General features: G+C 44.8%; 1 protein-coding gene across 12 annotated transcripts in view; it reads right to left on the bottom strand.

Moving 5' to 3' along the window:
* The window catches only part of FGFR2 (fibroblast growth factor receptor 2), a 107,339-nt gene that overhangs the window by 60,239 nt on the left and 28,497 nt on the right, over positions 1-18,603 (bottom strand). For 9 of the 12 annotated variants that reach the window (XM_070363274.1, XM_070363277.1, XM_070363271.1 and 6 more), the window contains 2 exons: positions 17,669-17,746; positions 7,484-7,653 (listed from right to left, as the gene is read on the bottom strand). In XM_070363274.1, coding sequence (XP_070219375.1) covers positions 7,484-7,653; positions 17,669-17,746 — 248 coding nt within the window. The remainder of the gene's footprint in view (positions 1-7,483; positions 7,654-17,668; positions 17,747-18,603) is intronic. The other 3 variants (XM_070363281.1, XM_070363282.1, XM_070363283.1) reach the window with 1 other exon arrangement.

The raw sequence follows: 18,603 nt of genomic DNA, 5'->3' as shown, positions 1-18,603 counted from the left end.
ACAAGCAGAATAAACACCCAGAAGCTGGACGGAAAGTTGAGCTCTGTGCCAAGTTGAGGAATGCAGTGTCCATATGACGATAAATATTCTCACAACTTCCTTCCACCAGCATCAGGGTTCAAACGGGTTCAAATTATAGAGAAGGACAGCCCTCCCTTTTAACTCTGGCCGTCATAAGGTGCCCCATGAACTGTAATTCAACACAGGCCAGCTGTCATTAGGACGCACAAAATCTTACTATCCCCTGCCAGACTCCCATTTTCAGCTGGTTCCTGGGGTATTTCAAATCATCTCTCTGGGATGTGTATATATGAACTGAGCTTACCTGTGCCAAGCGCTGGGGCACGTACTGCTGCCTATCACTGGGCAGACGTGAGAGCCAACACCTGTTTAATGCTTAAACACCAAGTTTGCTTTTCAGGTGGTGTCCAGAGAACAGGCTGGGCGGGCGCTGATCTTCTGGGACCTGTGGCAGAAACTCTTCCCTCTACTCAGTAAGCAATGGATCTCTTTGGAGGAGACAGGAAGGGAATATAACATGCAAGCCTGTTCTCTTAGATGTCTATTCCCTAAAAATGCCCAGAAAGGTGCTCTGAGGACAGACTGCCAGTGGGGTATCCACTGCCTTTTGAACTTAACTCTTTAAAAATTTCAAGGCCCTCCTTGAAAAGCTAAACACAGAATCACCATATGATCCAGCAATTCCATTCCCAGGTATGCACCCAAAGGAATTCAAAGCAAGGGCTCAAACAGACACTAGTACCCTGATGTTCACAGCAGCAGCAGCAGCAGCAATAGCCAAAAGATGGAGACAACCCAAGTGCCCATTAACAGATGAACGAATAAACAAAACGTGGTCTTATCCATATAATGGAGTATTATCCAGCTGTCCTTATAAAAGAATGAAGTCATGATTCACGCTACAACATGGATGAACCCTGAACACAAAAGTGAAATAAACCAGACACGAAAGGACAAATTTCCTATGATTCCACTCATATGAGATACCTAGACAGGCGAATTCAGAAATAGAAAGTAGGTGAGAAGTTACCAGGGCCTGGGGAAAGGAGGAACAGGGAATTAATACTTAATGGATACAGAGTTTCTATTCTAGGGGATGAAAAAGTTTTGGAAAAGAAATGACAAATTTTATGCCACGCTTTTACCACACACACACCAAAAAAAAAAAAAACTTCCCAGGTCATGGAAACTGGAAGAACAGCATCATATCATCCCCTAAGCACCCCCGACCCATGGCTTTGCTCTCAACAGTACGCTTTGATTCATCTGGTATTTATGTGCTCCGGGGAAGTTATTACCATCTCTGTTTTTCATTTATCATAACAGTGGTTTTTATTTCATTTTTTTTAACAAGACATGGAACCATGTTTGAAAAAAGCAGTTTAATAAGAGCATGAACTTTGGAGCAAAAATTGCCCGGATCCAAATGGCAGCTCTGCCACCGAGGAGCCATGTGACAAGCCTCATCTGTAAAAGGGGCAGAACAGCTCACCTCTTTGGGCCAGAGAGTGATGCACACAAGGGGCATCCAGAACAGTCGAGACACAAGTGAACAGACCACACATGCCAGCAGATACCAACTACACCTGCTTCTCATCACAGACAGCCTGATCTGAGATGAAAGCAGAAACATCTTAGTTGAAAAAAAAACCTCAGCAAAGTATATAAATATATTACAAAGTCACATTAGTCGTGACTTTTCCAAATAAACATACTTTGGGGTTAAGCATAACATTTAATAACCTAGAAAATGTAAATCTAATCTACCCATCGAAACAACCAGTTCAGTTATGATCATAAGAAAATGATTTTTTTTTTAAGTTGTCTTTTCTTGGACCTGAAATATACTTGGAAACTAATAGTCTATGCTGTACAATGCTTCTCTCTGCCAAGTGGTTCCGTGGAAATTCTAACCTCTTGAATGTCATGGACTCTTGTGCCAATTCCATGGTCATGTTGAGGGAGAGATTTATCCCATGGTCTCTCCATGGGTTTTATGCAGTTGGTGACTCAAAAGATGGTTTTCGAGAACGTTTTTCTCCTCTATGCCTAAATCATTACCTAGGAATGAATTAGGGATGGAGACGGCCTATTATCTCAGCCATCTTCTCATTTTCCTACGTTTACCTGTGACAACTGTCCAGAGCCCTACTAAACATCTGGCCTTAAAGGCAATCTCCTGGGACTTCCCCGGTGGTCCAGCGGCTAAGACTCCATGCTCCCAAGGAAGGGGGTCAGGTATTCGATATCTAGTCAGGGGAACTACATCTCACAAGCCGCAACAAAGATCCCAAGTGCCGCAACAAAGATCCAGCTCAGCCAAATTAATTAATTACATATTTTTTAAAAAGCCATCTCCTTATAAAAAATTTGTGCAGTTATTTAACATGAAAAATGCCTGATGCTACATCATGGCTATGCTACTAAATCACAAGTTTTAGGGCTGGAAAGGATCCAACGCGGGAGATTTTCTATCCCAACTTCCCATCTTAAGGACAGATGACGTGAAGTACAGAGCTTAGCCAACTTTTCAGCTGATGTTAAAAAAAAGCCCAGGCGTCAGCACAATCAGGGAGATGTGGTTTTGCTTCAAGTATGCTTTGTCATTATAAATAAATTAATAACATCCAACCAGCCTTTGCCCACATACTAAGAAAAACAATAATTTGACTCTTAATCACCTAAGAATGGCTCAGCATGAGTTCTTTGATAAATAAGACTGAAACACAGAATACCAGGAGTTTCACGGGCCATTTTAATTAAAATGAGCTTTCTGTCCTGTTTCATAATTTTCTCCGACTTTGCTTTGGTTTTTTGTGTTCCTTTTCCCTTCAGTGGACACATAGGCTTAACGCAGTAGATCAGGGCCAAAGCACCTGACCCATCAACAGGTGGGAAGAGCTAGACAGACAGGTTAGCCACAGGAGCACAGCTGTGGTTTATGGAATGAGATTTATGAAGGAGGGAAAAAAAAAAATCGCAGAAATAACACAATTGCATTTGCAGAAAATTTCAAGTTGCTTTCTAGAAAAAGATATCTTGGAAAAGTTGATACTTTGTTTCTTCATTAAATAAAAGAGCTAATGGGTGGGAATGAGAGGAGAGGTCATTTAGACCAGGTATGCGAGATCTTAGCTTCCCGACCAGGGTTCAAACCCACACCCTCTGCAGTGGAAGGTGAAATCTTAAACAATGGACTGCCAGGGAATCCCAGAGGCACAGTTCTTTCCAAGTGTATGCAGGCAACAAAAAGAACATCAGAGGGAAAGACCACCATCATGACCCTGCTCCCCACTCTGCCCTGTTCAGCCCCATGGGTCTGGAGCTCAGACCAGTGGGAGTGGCCCTCAGGGGAAGGTCAGCTCTGTAACCTTTAGTGACTTCACAATCTGGAGGCCCACAGACCTGGGATGGGTCTAATATAGCATTAGCAAGGCTTAGACTTTAGGGAACTACATTTTCCCAGGAGATGAGAGAGCTCTGTCTTTTCAAGTCCCAGAAGCCCATGAAGCTCAATAGAATTTCTAGGAGTGCCCAGTATTTTCTAGAATGAATGACCAATTCATTAACTGTTGGGAAAATCCCTTAGTGAATCCAGGCTGACTACCCTTGCAATAATGCGGCAATCTCCAAGGCCAGTCAAAGCCACTGTCCCAGCCCCTTTCTCCAAAGAGAAAACCCATCCAGGTAAGAGATACACCCTCATCAGAGCCAGCCAGCACCCATGTTCCAAAGGTGGTGGTGGTGGTGTTTTAATCACTAAGTCTTGTCTGACTCTTTTGTGACCCCAATGACTGTAGCCCACCAGGTTCCTCTGTCCATGGGATTTCCCAGGCAAGAATACTGGAGCAGGTTGCCATTTCCTTCCCCAGGGAATCTTCCCGACCCCAGGATCAAACCTGAGTCTCCTCCACTGGCAGATGGATTCTTTACCACTGAGCCACCAGAGAAGCCCAAAGGTGTGGTACTCTCTGCCTTTCCCCCTTTCTGTAGAAAAGCAAAACAGATTTTAGACTTTCGTCCCCATACACTCAAATTCCACTCCTCTTTCACTCCAGAAATGACTCCAACATCAAACAACCAAAATACTTGGGACACCTCTGCCTCTACGAGAAGAGGCTAAAGGTTGCTCATTTTGCTTTTAGAACGTAGCTGCTCTTCATTTCGGAGAAGGCAATGGCACCCCACTCCAAGGAAAATCCCATGGACAGAGGAGACTGGAAGGCTGCAGTCCATGGGGTTGCTAAGAGTTGGGCACGACAGAGCGACTTCATTTTCACTTTTCACTTTCATGCATTGGAGAAAGAAATGGTAACCCACTCCAGTGTTCTTGCCTGGAGAATCCCAGGGACGGGGGAGCCTAGTGGGCTGCCGTCTATGGGGTCGCACAGAGTCGGACACGACTGAAGCGACTTAGCAGCAGCAGCAGCAGCTCTTCATTTAGCGGGATGTTATCATCAATAATCAAAACCAAACAGCACCCGGTGAAAATCAAGCAGCGCTTCCTCATCAGGCACCCTCAGGCTTCCAGCGTGTTTATAATCACTAATTCAGACTTGCAAAAACACTCCTCAGGCAGAATAATGATGTTGGTCCTATTTATTTTGAGAACTGGAATTTCCAGAGGCTCATCGACCCTTTGTACTCTTATCTCCTAGGAAGGAAGTGAGCTAACCACCAGGATTTTGACTACCTTTCTGATACTTAAGCTATATTTAAATAAATCATTGAGGGACTTCCCTGGTGGTCCAGTGGTTAAGACTTTGCCTTCCAATGCAGGAGATGAAGGTTCGATCCCTGGTTGAGGAGCTATGATCCCACATGCCATGCAGTCAAAAAACCAGAACATAAAACAGAAGGGATATGGTAACAAATCCAATAAATGCTTTGAAAGAATGAAAAAAAATTTTTTAATAATAATTGGAACTGCATCCATTATATTTCCAGAGAACGTCTGGTGGTAAGAACAAGCCTGCATGTGTGTGTGGTCAGTCGCTAAGTCCTGTCCAATGCTTTGTGACCCCATGGACTGCAGCCCACCAGGTTACAAAGCCTGTCCTTTGTCCATGGAATACCCCAAGCAAGAATACTAGACTGGGCCCTCCTCCGGGAGATCTTCCCGACCCAGGGATTGAACCCGAGTCTCCTGCATTGCAGGTGAAGTCTTTACCACTGGTGTCAGCCAGGAAGCCCAAGAACAAGCCCAAGGGCCCAATTTTAGTGGTTTAACCCTTTCTTTACAACCAGCACTGCCTAATGAAATCTGTGTCTGTTCATTCCTTTTTTTAAAAAAAAGCCAACTCCAACCTCACTTTTCCCATCTAAGGATGGAACAAAGAGACAAACCGCCCTTCTGCTATGGCTTCCCCCAAAGAGCAAGTTGTGGAAGACAAGCGGAGTGCGTCCACTCCACGGCTTCAAAGGCATCCGCCTTCCAGCTGATGCACTCCACACAGGAACTGCCCACACGTGCACTCAGAAATGCACTCGGAGGCTTTCCCAATTATCCTCTGGGCTTTTGGCTTCTAGAAAGTCCTCTTTCAGTGTTAAAAGCCATAAACTCTTAGAGATGAAAACACTAAACCCCTTTCAAGATGAGTCAGTGGGGATGGTATTCCAGGAAAGGGCTCCGGGGCACCTTGGGTGGAGAGAAGCCCTACCTGACCACAGACGTGGTGACACAGGGACTCGTGCGTCATCCAGAGTGATGCTGGTGTGTTGACACAGTGAGAAGGGCACCAGGGAGGGTCCCCTAGGTACCACCTTGCTGCCACCAAGGAATCCTCTCCCACGTGATTCTTAAGGACCTGGCCTCTCAGTCTGTGCACACTCTGTATTACCCACTGCGCAGGTTCCTCCAATGGTCCCGTGATGCTCATGTCTCCTGATATTCATGCCCTGAGTCACCACCTCCCTTGGTGACTTGCTTAATGCAGAAAACAGCTATCAGTGGTGGAATGGCTTGTCCACAATTAGTTTGCAAAGGCTTTGACCTTGGTCTTCCTCATGCTCTCCTCTGTCTTGTCTGTTCTCCCCCAGGAGGCCAGCTGCCATGCTGTGAGCTGCCCTACAGAGAGGCCCACATGGCAAAGAACTAAGGGTGGCCTCCAGCCCATGGCCAGTGAGGAAGTGAGGCCCTAATCCAACAACCTGCAAGGAACTAAACCCTGACAACAACAACGTGAGTGAGTCTGGAAGCAGATTCTTCCCTGTTGATCCTTCAGATAAGAGCCCAGCCTTAACTGAAACCGTAATTACAGTCCCTGTGTTCTTGCCTGGAGAATCCCAGGGACAGAGGAGCCTGGTGGGCTTCCGTCTATGGGGTTGCACAGAATCGGACACGACTGACGCGACTTAGCAGCAGCAGCAGCAGCAAGAAGCCTTGAGACAGAAGGCCAGCAAAGCCACACCTGGATACCCGGCCCATGGAAGCTGTGAGTGGATAAATGTTGTTAAAGCTACCAGGTCTCGGGGTAATTTGTTACGCAGCAATGGGTTACTGATACACCCACTCATGTTCCAAATGCACCAAAGAATTTCACAGTAAAGTTCCTTAAGTCTTCCTCACATACTAAATTGACAAAGCTCTCCCTTTCCAGGCTAACTGATCTGGAGATCCGACTCTTTCTGAGACAATCTTCCTTCCAGCTTGGCCCAGAATCCTTTTCTGATCTCCTTTATGTTCGTGTCTCAAGGAGCCAACGTCACTGAACATCCACCGGAGAGTACACTCCTCTAATCTCACCGTATGGGTGTCCTGATGGCCAGATCTTTATCTGCCTTCCTGCTGGACAAGGAACCCTGATGAGCTAAAGGCTGTGTTTTGCTCAGAGCCTAGGACGGTGCCTGCCACAGAGGGCACTGGATCCATGTCTGCTGAATGGATGAACAGAGGCCTGAAGGGGCATCTTGGGGGAGACGTTGTCAATTTCAACCTCTCCAGTGAGTGATGAGACTGAATTTCACCACCTCCTGTAACGGGCTCTTCAGAATCTTTGAGGATGGAGGACAGACAGATTGCCTCTGTCATCTTGGAAGCATTCTCTCTTAATAAGTAATATTTCATACCCCAGTCTCTCATCCAAGTCCATCCACTATTCACACAATCCTGCTCAAACAGGGCAACTGTACGTCTCAAATTCTGCTCCAGTTTTACAGACCATAAAACATATAGAAAACAGACTCTCAACTTTCGACCCTTCTTTTATTAAACTCTCTTCATATAAAGAACAACACAAACGGGGATTATGATTTAAAATCACATGCAAGTCCGAGGCAACTTTTTTAAAATATCAAACGTGGTAACGATCAATTATGATAATTACTGACTTTTTTAAAAAGAGAATATTCCTTCTATTATTTCCTGCTAACTTCTGACTACTTAAAAAATGAAGAAAAAAAAATTTAAGTAATAGTATTAAGTATTTTTAAACATGTAAGTATTTTACAAGCTTCATTCTACCTTATAGCCTCCAATGCGATGCTCCTGCTTAAATTCCTTCCCGTTTTTCAGCCACCTCATGGTTGGTGTTGGATTCCCCCCAGCTGGACAGCGGAACTTGACAGTGTTGGCTGCTGGGACCGCGTGCAGCCGTTTTTCCATCTTTTCTGTGTTGGTCCAGTATGGTGCTCCTGTTTTGGAAAACGACATTATAATGTACATAGATGGACAGCTGCATCTCCATCAATAAACCCCTAACAGGTTTGTATGTGAATGATCCGACACTTCCAAAACTTTGGGGTAATATTTATCAATACATTAGAGAAACATTTTCTGAAGTCTGATCCAGCTGGCCTCCCAGAAGGTCCCTGGAGATGGGCTGCCTAGAGTTTATTAACAGGGAACTTTTCTTTCCCTTGTACTTGCTGCCAGAATGTAAATTCATGAATGTTTTAAAATGCTACTTTAGACACAAAGCGACAATACATACAGTAAGAACAGCTGAGCTCCCCCCACCCCCCAAAATAAATCATTTTAGATCGCCGCACCTGTGAAATGATCACACGTACAAATAAACAAATTGTGTTCAAAAGCCACATCAACTCATCCGCTGGCGCTTTAACGGGTGATCAATAGTATAGCTTAGCATCTCAACCTGTGCATGTTCAGTCATGTCTTGATTCTTTGAGACCCCATGGACTGTAGCCCGCCAGGCTCCTCTGTCCATGGGATTTTCCAGGCAAGAATACTGGAGTGGGTTTCCATTTCCTTCTCCAAGGGATCTTCCCAACCAAGGAATCAAACCTGAGTTTCTTGTGTCTCCTGCATTGGCAGGCAGATTCTTTACCACTGAGCCAGCTAGGTAGCCCTTTTATTTGCAGACATGGGCCCAAAAGTTCTCACACATTTAATTTATTAATCCTGACAACAATTCAATTATAACCCCTGTTTACAGATGGGGAAACTGAGTCACAGAGCAATAACCTACCCGAAGCCACAGAGCTAGGAAGAGGTGAAACCAGGATTTGAGCCAAGGCAGTTTGATTCTAGGGCCCACTGTCTGCCTCCCCGACCCACTCTCAAAGCACTGGAATCCATACCTTTAACCTCTCTGACACGCAGGACTAGCATCCGAGACAGACAGCCTCAACTGGAGGCATGCTGCCTCCTTTATCACTGCTCAGGATTTCCAGTGACAACATCCTTTGTGGCGATTAACTCTTCACATGCATGTTTCTGTCCCAGCAAACATGTAACCAAAACCCCCATATCCCTCTGCCTACAGCGTCCATCAACAGGGCCTGGAACACCCAAGAACATTCTAGAACACTGAAATTCTAGAAGACTGATCCATAACTGCTTACAAGGGTTAGACTGAGCAACAATTCACACCCCCCACAAACCAGAGGCAGTGTTGGGGAGAAGGGGCTTTGTCTCCAGTATGATTTAGAAATTTCCTCTCCTATTCTGTGGATGGCGCAGCACATTCCTGGCAGGGCACCAGTGCCCTTCACTTAACAGCCAGGCTGTCGTGGTAGAAAGAGGAAGTGGAACAACTGCATTCAGAACACCCACCCCTCTTTGCCTCAACCTTGCTCTTGAAACCTGCTATAAAAGGTGGAGTGAGGGTTTCTTAATGTGCTGTGTCTTCTTTATCCATCTGCTTATCTAAGTGTCAAGGTGGAGGGTGGCGGCGTGGGGAGGTATGGCTGGTATGGACATGATGCTAAGGCACAGCTAAGTGAGGCAGAACTGGTCGGTCTGTGTTCAGAGAGAGAAGGCCCAGGGGAGGGTGGATGGGGAACCCGGGCAGAAGGACCAGAGCCGCGTTCTCGCCTCTGCATCCAGTTGCCTCTGTAATGAGCAGGCAACTTGGTAGCCACTTGACCTGGGATGTCAAACGCCCATACACACACCGAGTCTTTTTAGGGGGTCCCCAGGGAGTACTCAATTTCTATTTATCACAGGTCTCCCAGGGCCTGGCATATCCCGAAACAATTTCAATCATCTTTCATTGGAAAAGCTTCTACTTGGCAAAGTCCATCCACAGCCACTGAAAAAGAAAGCGTTAAGAGCACAAAATAAATAATGAGCTTTGTCGCCACACAAAGACTTTTACAAAGCTGACCTAAATGAAAGGCATACCTCCTGCTGTCAGGTGTCTGCATTCGTGTCATCTGTTTAAGTAAACACAATAGCCTATTCATATGAATTAGCTAAATATTAATGGAGTCACTCTTTCAGATACCATCAATTACAGCTGCCCTGATCCTATGGAATGTCTTTTCTTTTTTTTATATAAAAGAAATCAACAGATACGTGCTGTGTACCATTAGGCACGGTTTCCCTGTTCCCTGGGTTAAAAAGCAGACTGAGCTTTAGGCACTAGGAAAATTGCTCTGTTCCTCTCTCACAGGGCTAAGCTGTGGGTGAGTCTGCAACCTGCCCGGGGCGGGGATCACCCACACCACATGGGCACCTATGGTTGTAGCCTGTGGCAACAGTACATTGGCAATGAGCACCTTCCACTTGGCGCCGGAGTAATGATTTAAGGACAAGAGTGAAAGAATTTTGCTGGAACTTCTGGCAGGTAGCCACTTTCCTGGGGTGAAATTTCAGTCATCAAAACTGCACCTATAAAACCTGCTCGTGCAAAACAGACATGGCCGTGTTTCTCTTCTAAAGGCTCAGAGATCACAGGTGAGTGGGGCACCATGAAATCTAATCAACAAAGTAGAAGCCAACCGCCTACATGACCACCACTGGAAACCTGAATTCACGACATCTGCTCTCCCTGAGGAACTGTAAAACTTGACTCAACAGAAACAGCCAAGGTTTCGAGGTTCCCTGAGTAGCAGCAATGGGTCACCACCAACCCCCATCCAACCCCACTCTGGGTGATAACATCACACAGGCATGATGTGCTTTTGTGAAGAGGCCTTCCTTCAAGGTGTCCAGCTCACAGATTTTATTAAGGGTGTGATGCTGGAGGGGAGGGGCTATTTTAGTGTTTTACAACGGCTCTTTCTGAAACAAACTAACTTTGCAAAACTTGAAGAATCTGGAAGGTCTAGAAAAATAATTACAGGAATAGCTCTGCTGTGCTTCCAGCATCAGTGTCCTCTGCAAACTCTTCCTGTCTTCAGTGTTTCCCACTGTGTGTGCAGTGTCGGACACGTGGACATGCCAGGGCCCCCACTCCATAAACTACAACGCAGCTGGAGAGAAACAGGGACCGGCCCATGAAAAACCTCCTCTCCCTAAGGAGGCCTTCTTCCATCCAAGGCGGTGAACAGCATGAACAACTTCCATTCACGGGAGGAATTCAGTTAACGAATTAATGATCTACAAAGGCAGAGACAACTCTAGCACTCGGTGGGCACTCAATATCGATGGCCAAGGCCACAACATGTTGCCTGAAAGAAGTGTATGGTCTCCACTTTGTAAACCTTCCCTGGAATAATCTTAGCGATCTATTTAGTGGAGAAGGAATTGTGGTACAAACCCCTGATGACATAAACATGGATCATATCTAAATCAGAAGTAAAGAAGTTGACCTAGACATAGGTATGGCCCTTTCTGCTCTGACATGCTCAAATCTTCTGATGTAGTATGTAGCAAAAGTATGACATTCTTTTAGCCATTAAAAACTAATGATGATCAACTTAAAGGGACAGTCAGACCCAGCCAAAATAAATAAGTACAATCTCATCCTCAAGGCACACTACTCATTATCATCTTCTACACTGAAACAGATATTGTATGTTAGTAACGATGCCAAGGAAGTACAACTTTAACACAGAGAAGCCTCTTCACATGTGTCTGGTGAAGCAGACTCATAACCCCACAGAAATGTCCCTCAAAGTTCCCTCCACACAGCCTTTCTTAACCCCCTTCATCCCACCAATAAAGACGCCCTCCTCCTGCTCTGGGCCCCCATTGTCTCAGTTATGTGCATGTTTCCATGCCCAGGGCATTTCTATACTGAAATATATCCCTTTCAATGTCTGCTGACCAGCAAGAGTAGATCACCTGGAGGTTACAGCTTAAGTCATCTTCAGACGATGGAGCAGACACTCCAGTGTTTACTGAATGGATGGATGGATAAATGGATGGATGGACACCAGATGGACAACTGTTCAAAGCTTGAGCTATAAAATGAGGGCGTTGAACTGAAAGTTCTGATAAGGCCCTTCCCGGTTCTAACATTCTTTTCAGGTATCCGTCTATATCCTACACAGATACTGAATCTGTCACCAAATGGTGGGATCAGAGACTTTGTTTTGACCCTGTGACTTAAACCTAAGGAGAAAACATGGACTGCTGAGCCTGCTCCCACAAAAACTCATGTATCTCCACTCTAACATCTAAGGTTTATGGTGTTCTCTCTCTTTCTCAAACCAAATAGAGAGAATACAGCCTGGGGGTTTAAAGGAAAAACATGAACTCATATTACCACCGTACCAAAAGAGACCTCACTGACCATCTGGCCCAACGGCTGGTATGATCAATGTCATTCCGAAAGGTTAAGTGATTTGATCAAGGTCACACGGCCAGAGGCTGGGCCGAGGCTAGATCCAAGTCTCCAACTCCCTGAGCAGTGCTCTTTCAACCACTCCATGCTGCCCTTTGAACTCTCCCATGGTAATTAAGTCAAAAGTTCAAGATTTATGTGAGCTGTGGCCGCTGATGACTGCCAACTGTATTTTTATTGATGTAAAAATAATAAAAAAAAAACACAGCCTGCTTCAGCTCCTAGATTAAGCCTCACAAACTCTCTAAAGCCCCACTAAGGCCTCTGTCTTAAGTCTATAATTAGGGCCTTTAAAAATATCACTAATCAGGACATTTCAATGCTTTGACCCTTGATGAGGGAAGGGGTATGTGTCTGAGAGCTCTCCCCTATCCTCGCCACAGACTGCACTTCCTCTGACTTTAGTTTTGCATAGAGAAAGAGAAAACAAACAACAAAATATGAAGATGTCAGTGAAGGTGTGACTGCAGGGGGCAGGAGGGCTTTATTTGAGAAGTTTCATTAAAAACGGCAACTTGCTGATCAGCAAGGCATTCAGTAAGATACACTGTAAAACAAACCAGGCAGAGTGAGCCGTACTGGGAGGCCAGTTGCCCACGGAGGTCCCCAGGCTCTGCCTTAAAAGGGGACCGCTGCTGGACCAGAGGAAGGCTGAGAAAGAAAAGATATTCAGCCTGGCTGAGTAGATGGAACATCATCACTGGCTTCTGTGATGAAACACCCAAACCATGTGATGAGGTTTCGCTGAAAAGGCATTTCAAAAACTTTAGGCAGCTTATGTGTTTTTTTCAAAAATGCATTTTCTTCAACTCCTGGAAACTTCAACACAACTAAGAAACCATCTTAGAGACCATCTCTACGAAGGAACAATCGCAATTAGAGCAAATGTGACTGTGATCTGCTACCATCAGTAGGTCTCAGAATCTCAGGTCAAGAACCTTCATTTTCCCGTTACTTCCAAAAAAAAAAAAAAAAAAAAAATCCCCCTTTCTCCCTAGTATGGAAGATGGGCAGCTGCAGGTCTCAAGGAGAATAAAACCAAAATAGAAAATTATCTTCTCTCTCTTCACTCAGTAGTAAGAACCACACTCCACTTGATACACCCGTCTTACTATCAACTCCCTCTAGTTAAGCAGTCAACCTGAACCTTCTGTCAATCATGTTCTTCCCAAGAAGTCAGTCTCAAGCTCTTCGGAGACAATCATCACTTAAACACAAGCTGACAGTAATAAAAGTACCTTGAAAAACCGGACAGATGTGTAAACTTATTTGCTGCCAGATAATCCATTAAGATATCGAGTACCTAGGGAAGGCAAGGACTAGTTAAGTTATGCTTTTCTAAGCTAAAAGATAAAGCTTGAACCTTTCAAAATCCTCAACCTGGATGCACTTCAAAAATTAGCATTTGAAATCGCAACTTTCTGTCCAGAGAAAGTCTCTTTCACCAAAGGGCATATGTAACAGCATTATTTCCTGGCAGCCAGGCTTGTAATGACATCACAAGATTGTTCTGCTCAGGGAACCGTCTAGCACTGGTAAAGTGTGATGTCATCAGCAAGTCAGCTGCTAAAATATGACCGGAGAATGCCCTTCACATCTGTGATGGAAGGACCTGACTTAAAAGCGGGGGGCGGGGTGGGGGTTAGATCAATCAAATCAGCTCACTGGAGGGATTTTCAAAGCACGTGCAGCAGGATGTTAATAGATGCTATATTTTAAAAAAGGGTCTTATGGTCAATCAGTTTGGAAAACCCTGGGAATGGACAAAAAGAAACAGATGTTTTACTACAGAACTTCTCAGAGCTTGTATTAGGCTGATAGACACCATAAGTCTTTGAGAAAGGGTTATGGTATGAGATATTCTCCAAATTCATTTTAAAATACAACTGATTTTTGGCAGAGGATTATTTGGAACCAGGGTTCCCAAGGATATTCTTTGAGAAAGACCGACTTATTCTCTTCATGTACAGACCAAACCTGAACACTGCTCTGTTTTTAATGGGATCTGTAAAAGAGATTCTGGGAGGACGGTGATACCACAAAATATTCATTCAACATCTGGGCTAGTCATTGCCCTTCAGAAGTAATCTAAGGGGAAAGGCAGGTCCGAGAGGCTACCTGATACTGAACATGATACCATACGTTGTACGATGGAACATGCAAACACTCAAAGCCACTCAATCGGCCAGTATAAACAAGGAAATCTACAGAGGAGCCCACTTTTGAGTTAGGTCTCATAGGATTAAGTAGAAGTTCAGATATACCTGAACACTGCAGAACATTACCATAAAAATCAAACTAGACCTGGAGGTTAATGGATAGCAGTTTCATGGCCAAAATGCAACAAATCTGCCTTAATTTTTGACTGTTATTTTTACCATTATATTTGGCTACAATGTTTTCTGTACTCTGTACAGAATCTAAAAAGAACTCAGCTACTGCTGCTAAGTCGCTTCAGTTGTGTCCAACTCTGCAACCCCATAGACGGCAGCCCACGAGGCTCCCCCGTCCCTGGGATTCTCCAGGCAAGAACACTGGAGTGGGTTGCCATTTCCTTCTCCAATGCATGAAAGTGAAAAGTGAAGTCACTCAGATGTGTCCAACTCTTAGCAACCCCATGGACTGCAGCCCACCAGGCTCCTCTGTCCATGGGATTTTCCAGGCAAGAGTACTGGAGTGGGGTGCCATTGCCTTCTCCAAAAAAGAACTCTACCAGGCAGATAAGCTTGCCTTCTTAGAGTGCACTGCCAGAATTAGATAAACGAGAATATCAGCAACCAGAGTAACCTGCCATCTATTTTTCAAGTCAGATGATGGACAACTAACGTGGACCAAGCCCCAAAAAACTCTTCTTGGAGAAGCTCAGAAATATCACTGTCAGCACAGGGTCACTGAAGCATCGTTTGTTAACTTCACTAAAGGGGAACTTTCAAACACACCCCAGGGGCATTTCCAGACAATCAGAAGACACCGAAGGAATCCATTTGGATGCATGAGTGGTTTCCAGGTGGCTGAAAATGCAAAGAATTTGGTGCTTCTACAGTATTCCCTATTAATCAGGTCAAGCATTTGACACTTGAGGTGGCAAAAAATTGTTTTAATGGCAACATCCCCTTCCCCGCTTTGCCAATTACCCTGGCCGTGGCATTCCTCTGTCCACGCCGGCCACAGCTGCTTAATCTCAGCCGCCCCAGGCCGCACCTGTGAATCACACCAGCCTAATCACAGTAACAGATGGCAGAGGCCACGCAGCCAGCTAAGAACTGCTATCACTTTAAATCGCGTCTAATGTTTCACGGGCCCCAAACAGAGGCAGTTCCCGACAGCAGTATCTCCCTGGTACAGCTAACACCAGTCCTTAATCACCCCAGAGTACCCACTTCAGGGCGAAGCTGGTGTCATTCGAGAGCTAATTACGAAGAACCCTGGTTGCAAGGTGAGGGCACGGCGATTCATTCAACGTGGGCTGGCATTCATTAAATGGAACAACCCACTACCTGGGCACTGGGCAGTCAGCACTAGTGTTCGGGATGCAAAGAGAGTCATCAGAGAGGGAGATCAGACAGAGAAGTAGTTCATTCAGCCTACTTGTTACATCACCTATACCTTCAGTTACATTTTATTACTTCCTGCATATTCTGGGTAACATGCTGTCAGGCAGGGGGCTGATCACCAGAACAAGTTCTCCGGCACGCCAACAGAACCTCGCTGAGTCTGATGTCCCAGTCAATAGCAATGGCTACCACACGTGGGTACCACATTAGAGCTGCCCACAGCTATGCGAACATCCTCCTCCCACCTGCATCATCACCCTGGGAACTGGCAGAGGGGCACGGCGATTAGACAGGCAACAAGCCTACAACTGAAATTGCAGCTCTGCTTTGTGTTCATTGAGTCACAGATTCTCAATCAATAAAACACAAAAACAACTCCTCTCTCCACCTTAAGAGGTTGCTGGGGGCACGGATGGAACCAGCAGTCAGAGCAGAGCCTGCCCCGAGCAGCCCCTTTTCATCACCATCAGGCTCACAGCCTCTCGTGCCAGAGCCAACAGTAAGAAGTGAGTGACATGTTCTAATCTACCAGTGTTATTACAAAGTCACAATAACAAGAACAACCTCGTTAAAAGGCTGGTACAAATGATAGTTGAAGACACTTTCCCTCATCCTGCCACCCTCTGTTTTACCAACAAGCCTTCTAACAGTAAACTCCTATTGGAGGCAGACCTGTGTGTGTGAATCCCTAAGCCAGTGGTTCTCACACTTACTGTGCATCAGAGTGACTTCCAAAGTTTCTAATTCAGCAGGAGGTCCCGGGTGGGCCCTGAGAATCTTCATTTTTAGTAAGGTCTTAAATAATGATGATGCTAGTGGTCCAGACTGCAAGCTTTCTCTTGTCAGACAGTGAAAACTAATATAAGCCAAAATATTTCCCTTTTTTGCCTATGCTGCTAGGAGACTCAGAGACAAATCCAGTTCCCCACTGAAGCAAAACATTATCCCAGGTGCTGAACCACATTGATTGTCTCTTCTTCCTTGAAAAAGCCTTGGATCTATTTTAATAACTAATTGTCCCATTATTTAGGTCTTGTTTAAATTTACTAAACTGACTAATATCCTTTTGAGAAAATGAAGACTATAATATCTAAGACTATAACATCCAAGAATGCCAATGACCGACGTAAGGTCACTTTGGAAATATTCCAGCCATGGTACTGGAAAATACAACTTGCTGTATTTAATCTTTTATTGAATAAGCACTCAGAAATGTTTTTCTGAGCAGTGTGCAAATATGCACTCACTAACCTTCATAACAGCCCCCAAAGATATTGTTATTATTTCCATTTTACAGATGAAGAAACTGAGGCACAGAAGTTAAATTACTTGCCCAATTCAGCAGTGTTGGAGCAAGATTTGAACCGAGGCTGCCCAGCTCTGAGAGGCCCATATTCTCACTCACCAAGTAAAGGCGTCCTAGGGTCAGTTAAAGCAGTGCTGACTGTCCCTAAACATGCAAACAGCATTTGGTGTCCCCCTTTTCTATTGGCAATATAAGGCACACTTCCCTTATTTCTGCTCAGCAAGCAATACTATCTTAGCAGGCCAAGATTTCGCAACCTCTGCACTATCGACCTTCTGGAGAAGAAATTCTTTGTTACGGGGCTGTCCTGTGTATTGAAAAGATGTTTATGAGCAGCATCCCTGGGCTCTCTGATGCCACTAGCATCACCCCACTCCTTCGGTGAAACAACCAAGCATTGCCCCGTGTCCCCCAGGGGAGGGGGAAGGAGGAGAATCCCCCCAGGCAGAGAGCCACTGGGTCAGGCCAAGCAACATCGACAGGAAGAAGACAGGATGTCGTATGATTCAGCTGGCTTTACATCTCCAGATAGCGAGGAACCAGAGGGGAAAAGCAAACCAAGGAAAGAAAAGTCGTGAGTGCTTTCAAAAGAAAGTGGCTACTGACACAATAAGAAAGGACAAGCAGTACAGAAGGGTGTACAGTAACACTGCTTTATTCTCAGATTTGAAAGTCAGGAAGAGAAGACACAGTGGAGAAGTGGGGACTGCAGTCAACAGCATCCCAAGGAGTCGCCAGGGAGACAGCTACGAGTCAGGACTTCCCACCGAGCTCTCCTCTCTCGGGGACGTTCGGAGACGGCAATTACTTACTCTTGCTGTTACTGTTCTCACTGACAAAATCCTCCGAGCCATCTGCGTCGTCCTCATCATCTCCGGATGAGATGGCATCTGTATTCAAAAGAACACAGCCATGGTTGTGTTTTTGCAAAGCAAAAGGTTGAAATCATCTACAACTCAGTCCTCCTGGAAAGGGAATTCAACAACCCAGGAACCCAGGCAAAAAAAAAAAGTCTGAGATCGTGTTTAGTTAAGATGGTTTTAATGGCTTAAATTTTCTCTCCGTGATGACAGTTGGTCTATATTATGATTCTTCATGTGTTCTGCTTTCACATTATTTAAACATGCTATAAAATGGGATATACTGAAAAGGGATTTTAAGCTTCAAATGGTATTCAAGTCCCCAACAAATTTACTGATTGTATAATATCTGAAGATTCTTTCCAACGCAATCTTTCAGCGCTCAGGGTCTCCTTCAAGAAAGGAATTAGTCCCTAGAAAAACTTAACCCTGTGGTCTTCTGACTGTTTACTAATAATCTGAAAAAATAATTTTAAACACAGCCACAAAAGGGGACCTGGTTGCCCCGTGGAAGAAAAGTCAAGGAGAGAAACTCAAATTTTAACAAAAGGAAGCAGAAATCTTTGGCATCCAAATTTCAATCCTATGTTCTAAATGCCAAGGATGCCAGTGGTACAGGAGTTTAAAAAAGAAAAAAAAAAAGATGTGTTTTTTACTTATAGGAAAGTGTGCGGTCTTAAAAATGTAATGTTGCACATGAGAACCCTGTCATAATTTTAATGACCAGCCTCTCTCATATACCAGGTCCCATAGAAGAACTTCAAAAACAGATCAATCACCAACTGTGAAGCTCTGTGCCCAGCATCCAATTAGCAGACCCCACCGTGGACTTCACTGGTCTGATAACACTTTACCCAGAAAAACGACTACGGGGAAGAGAAAGCAGA

Source organism: Bos mutus, chromosome 26 (assembly GCF_027580195.1).
Source record: "Bos mutus isolate GX-2022 chromosome 26, NWIPB_WYAK_1.1, whole genome shotgun sequence".
Taxonomy (NCBI): Eukaryota; Metazoa; Chordata; class Mammalia; order Artiodactyla; family Bovidae; genus Bos; species Bos mutus.
The sequence above is the reverse complement of the archived record's forward strand: the minus strand, read 5'-3'. Positions and strand labels throughout refer to the sequence as shown.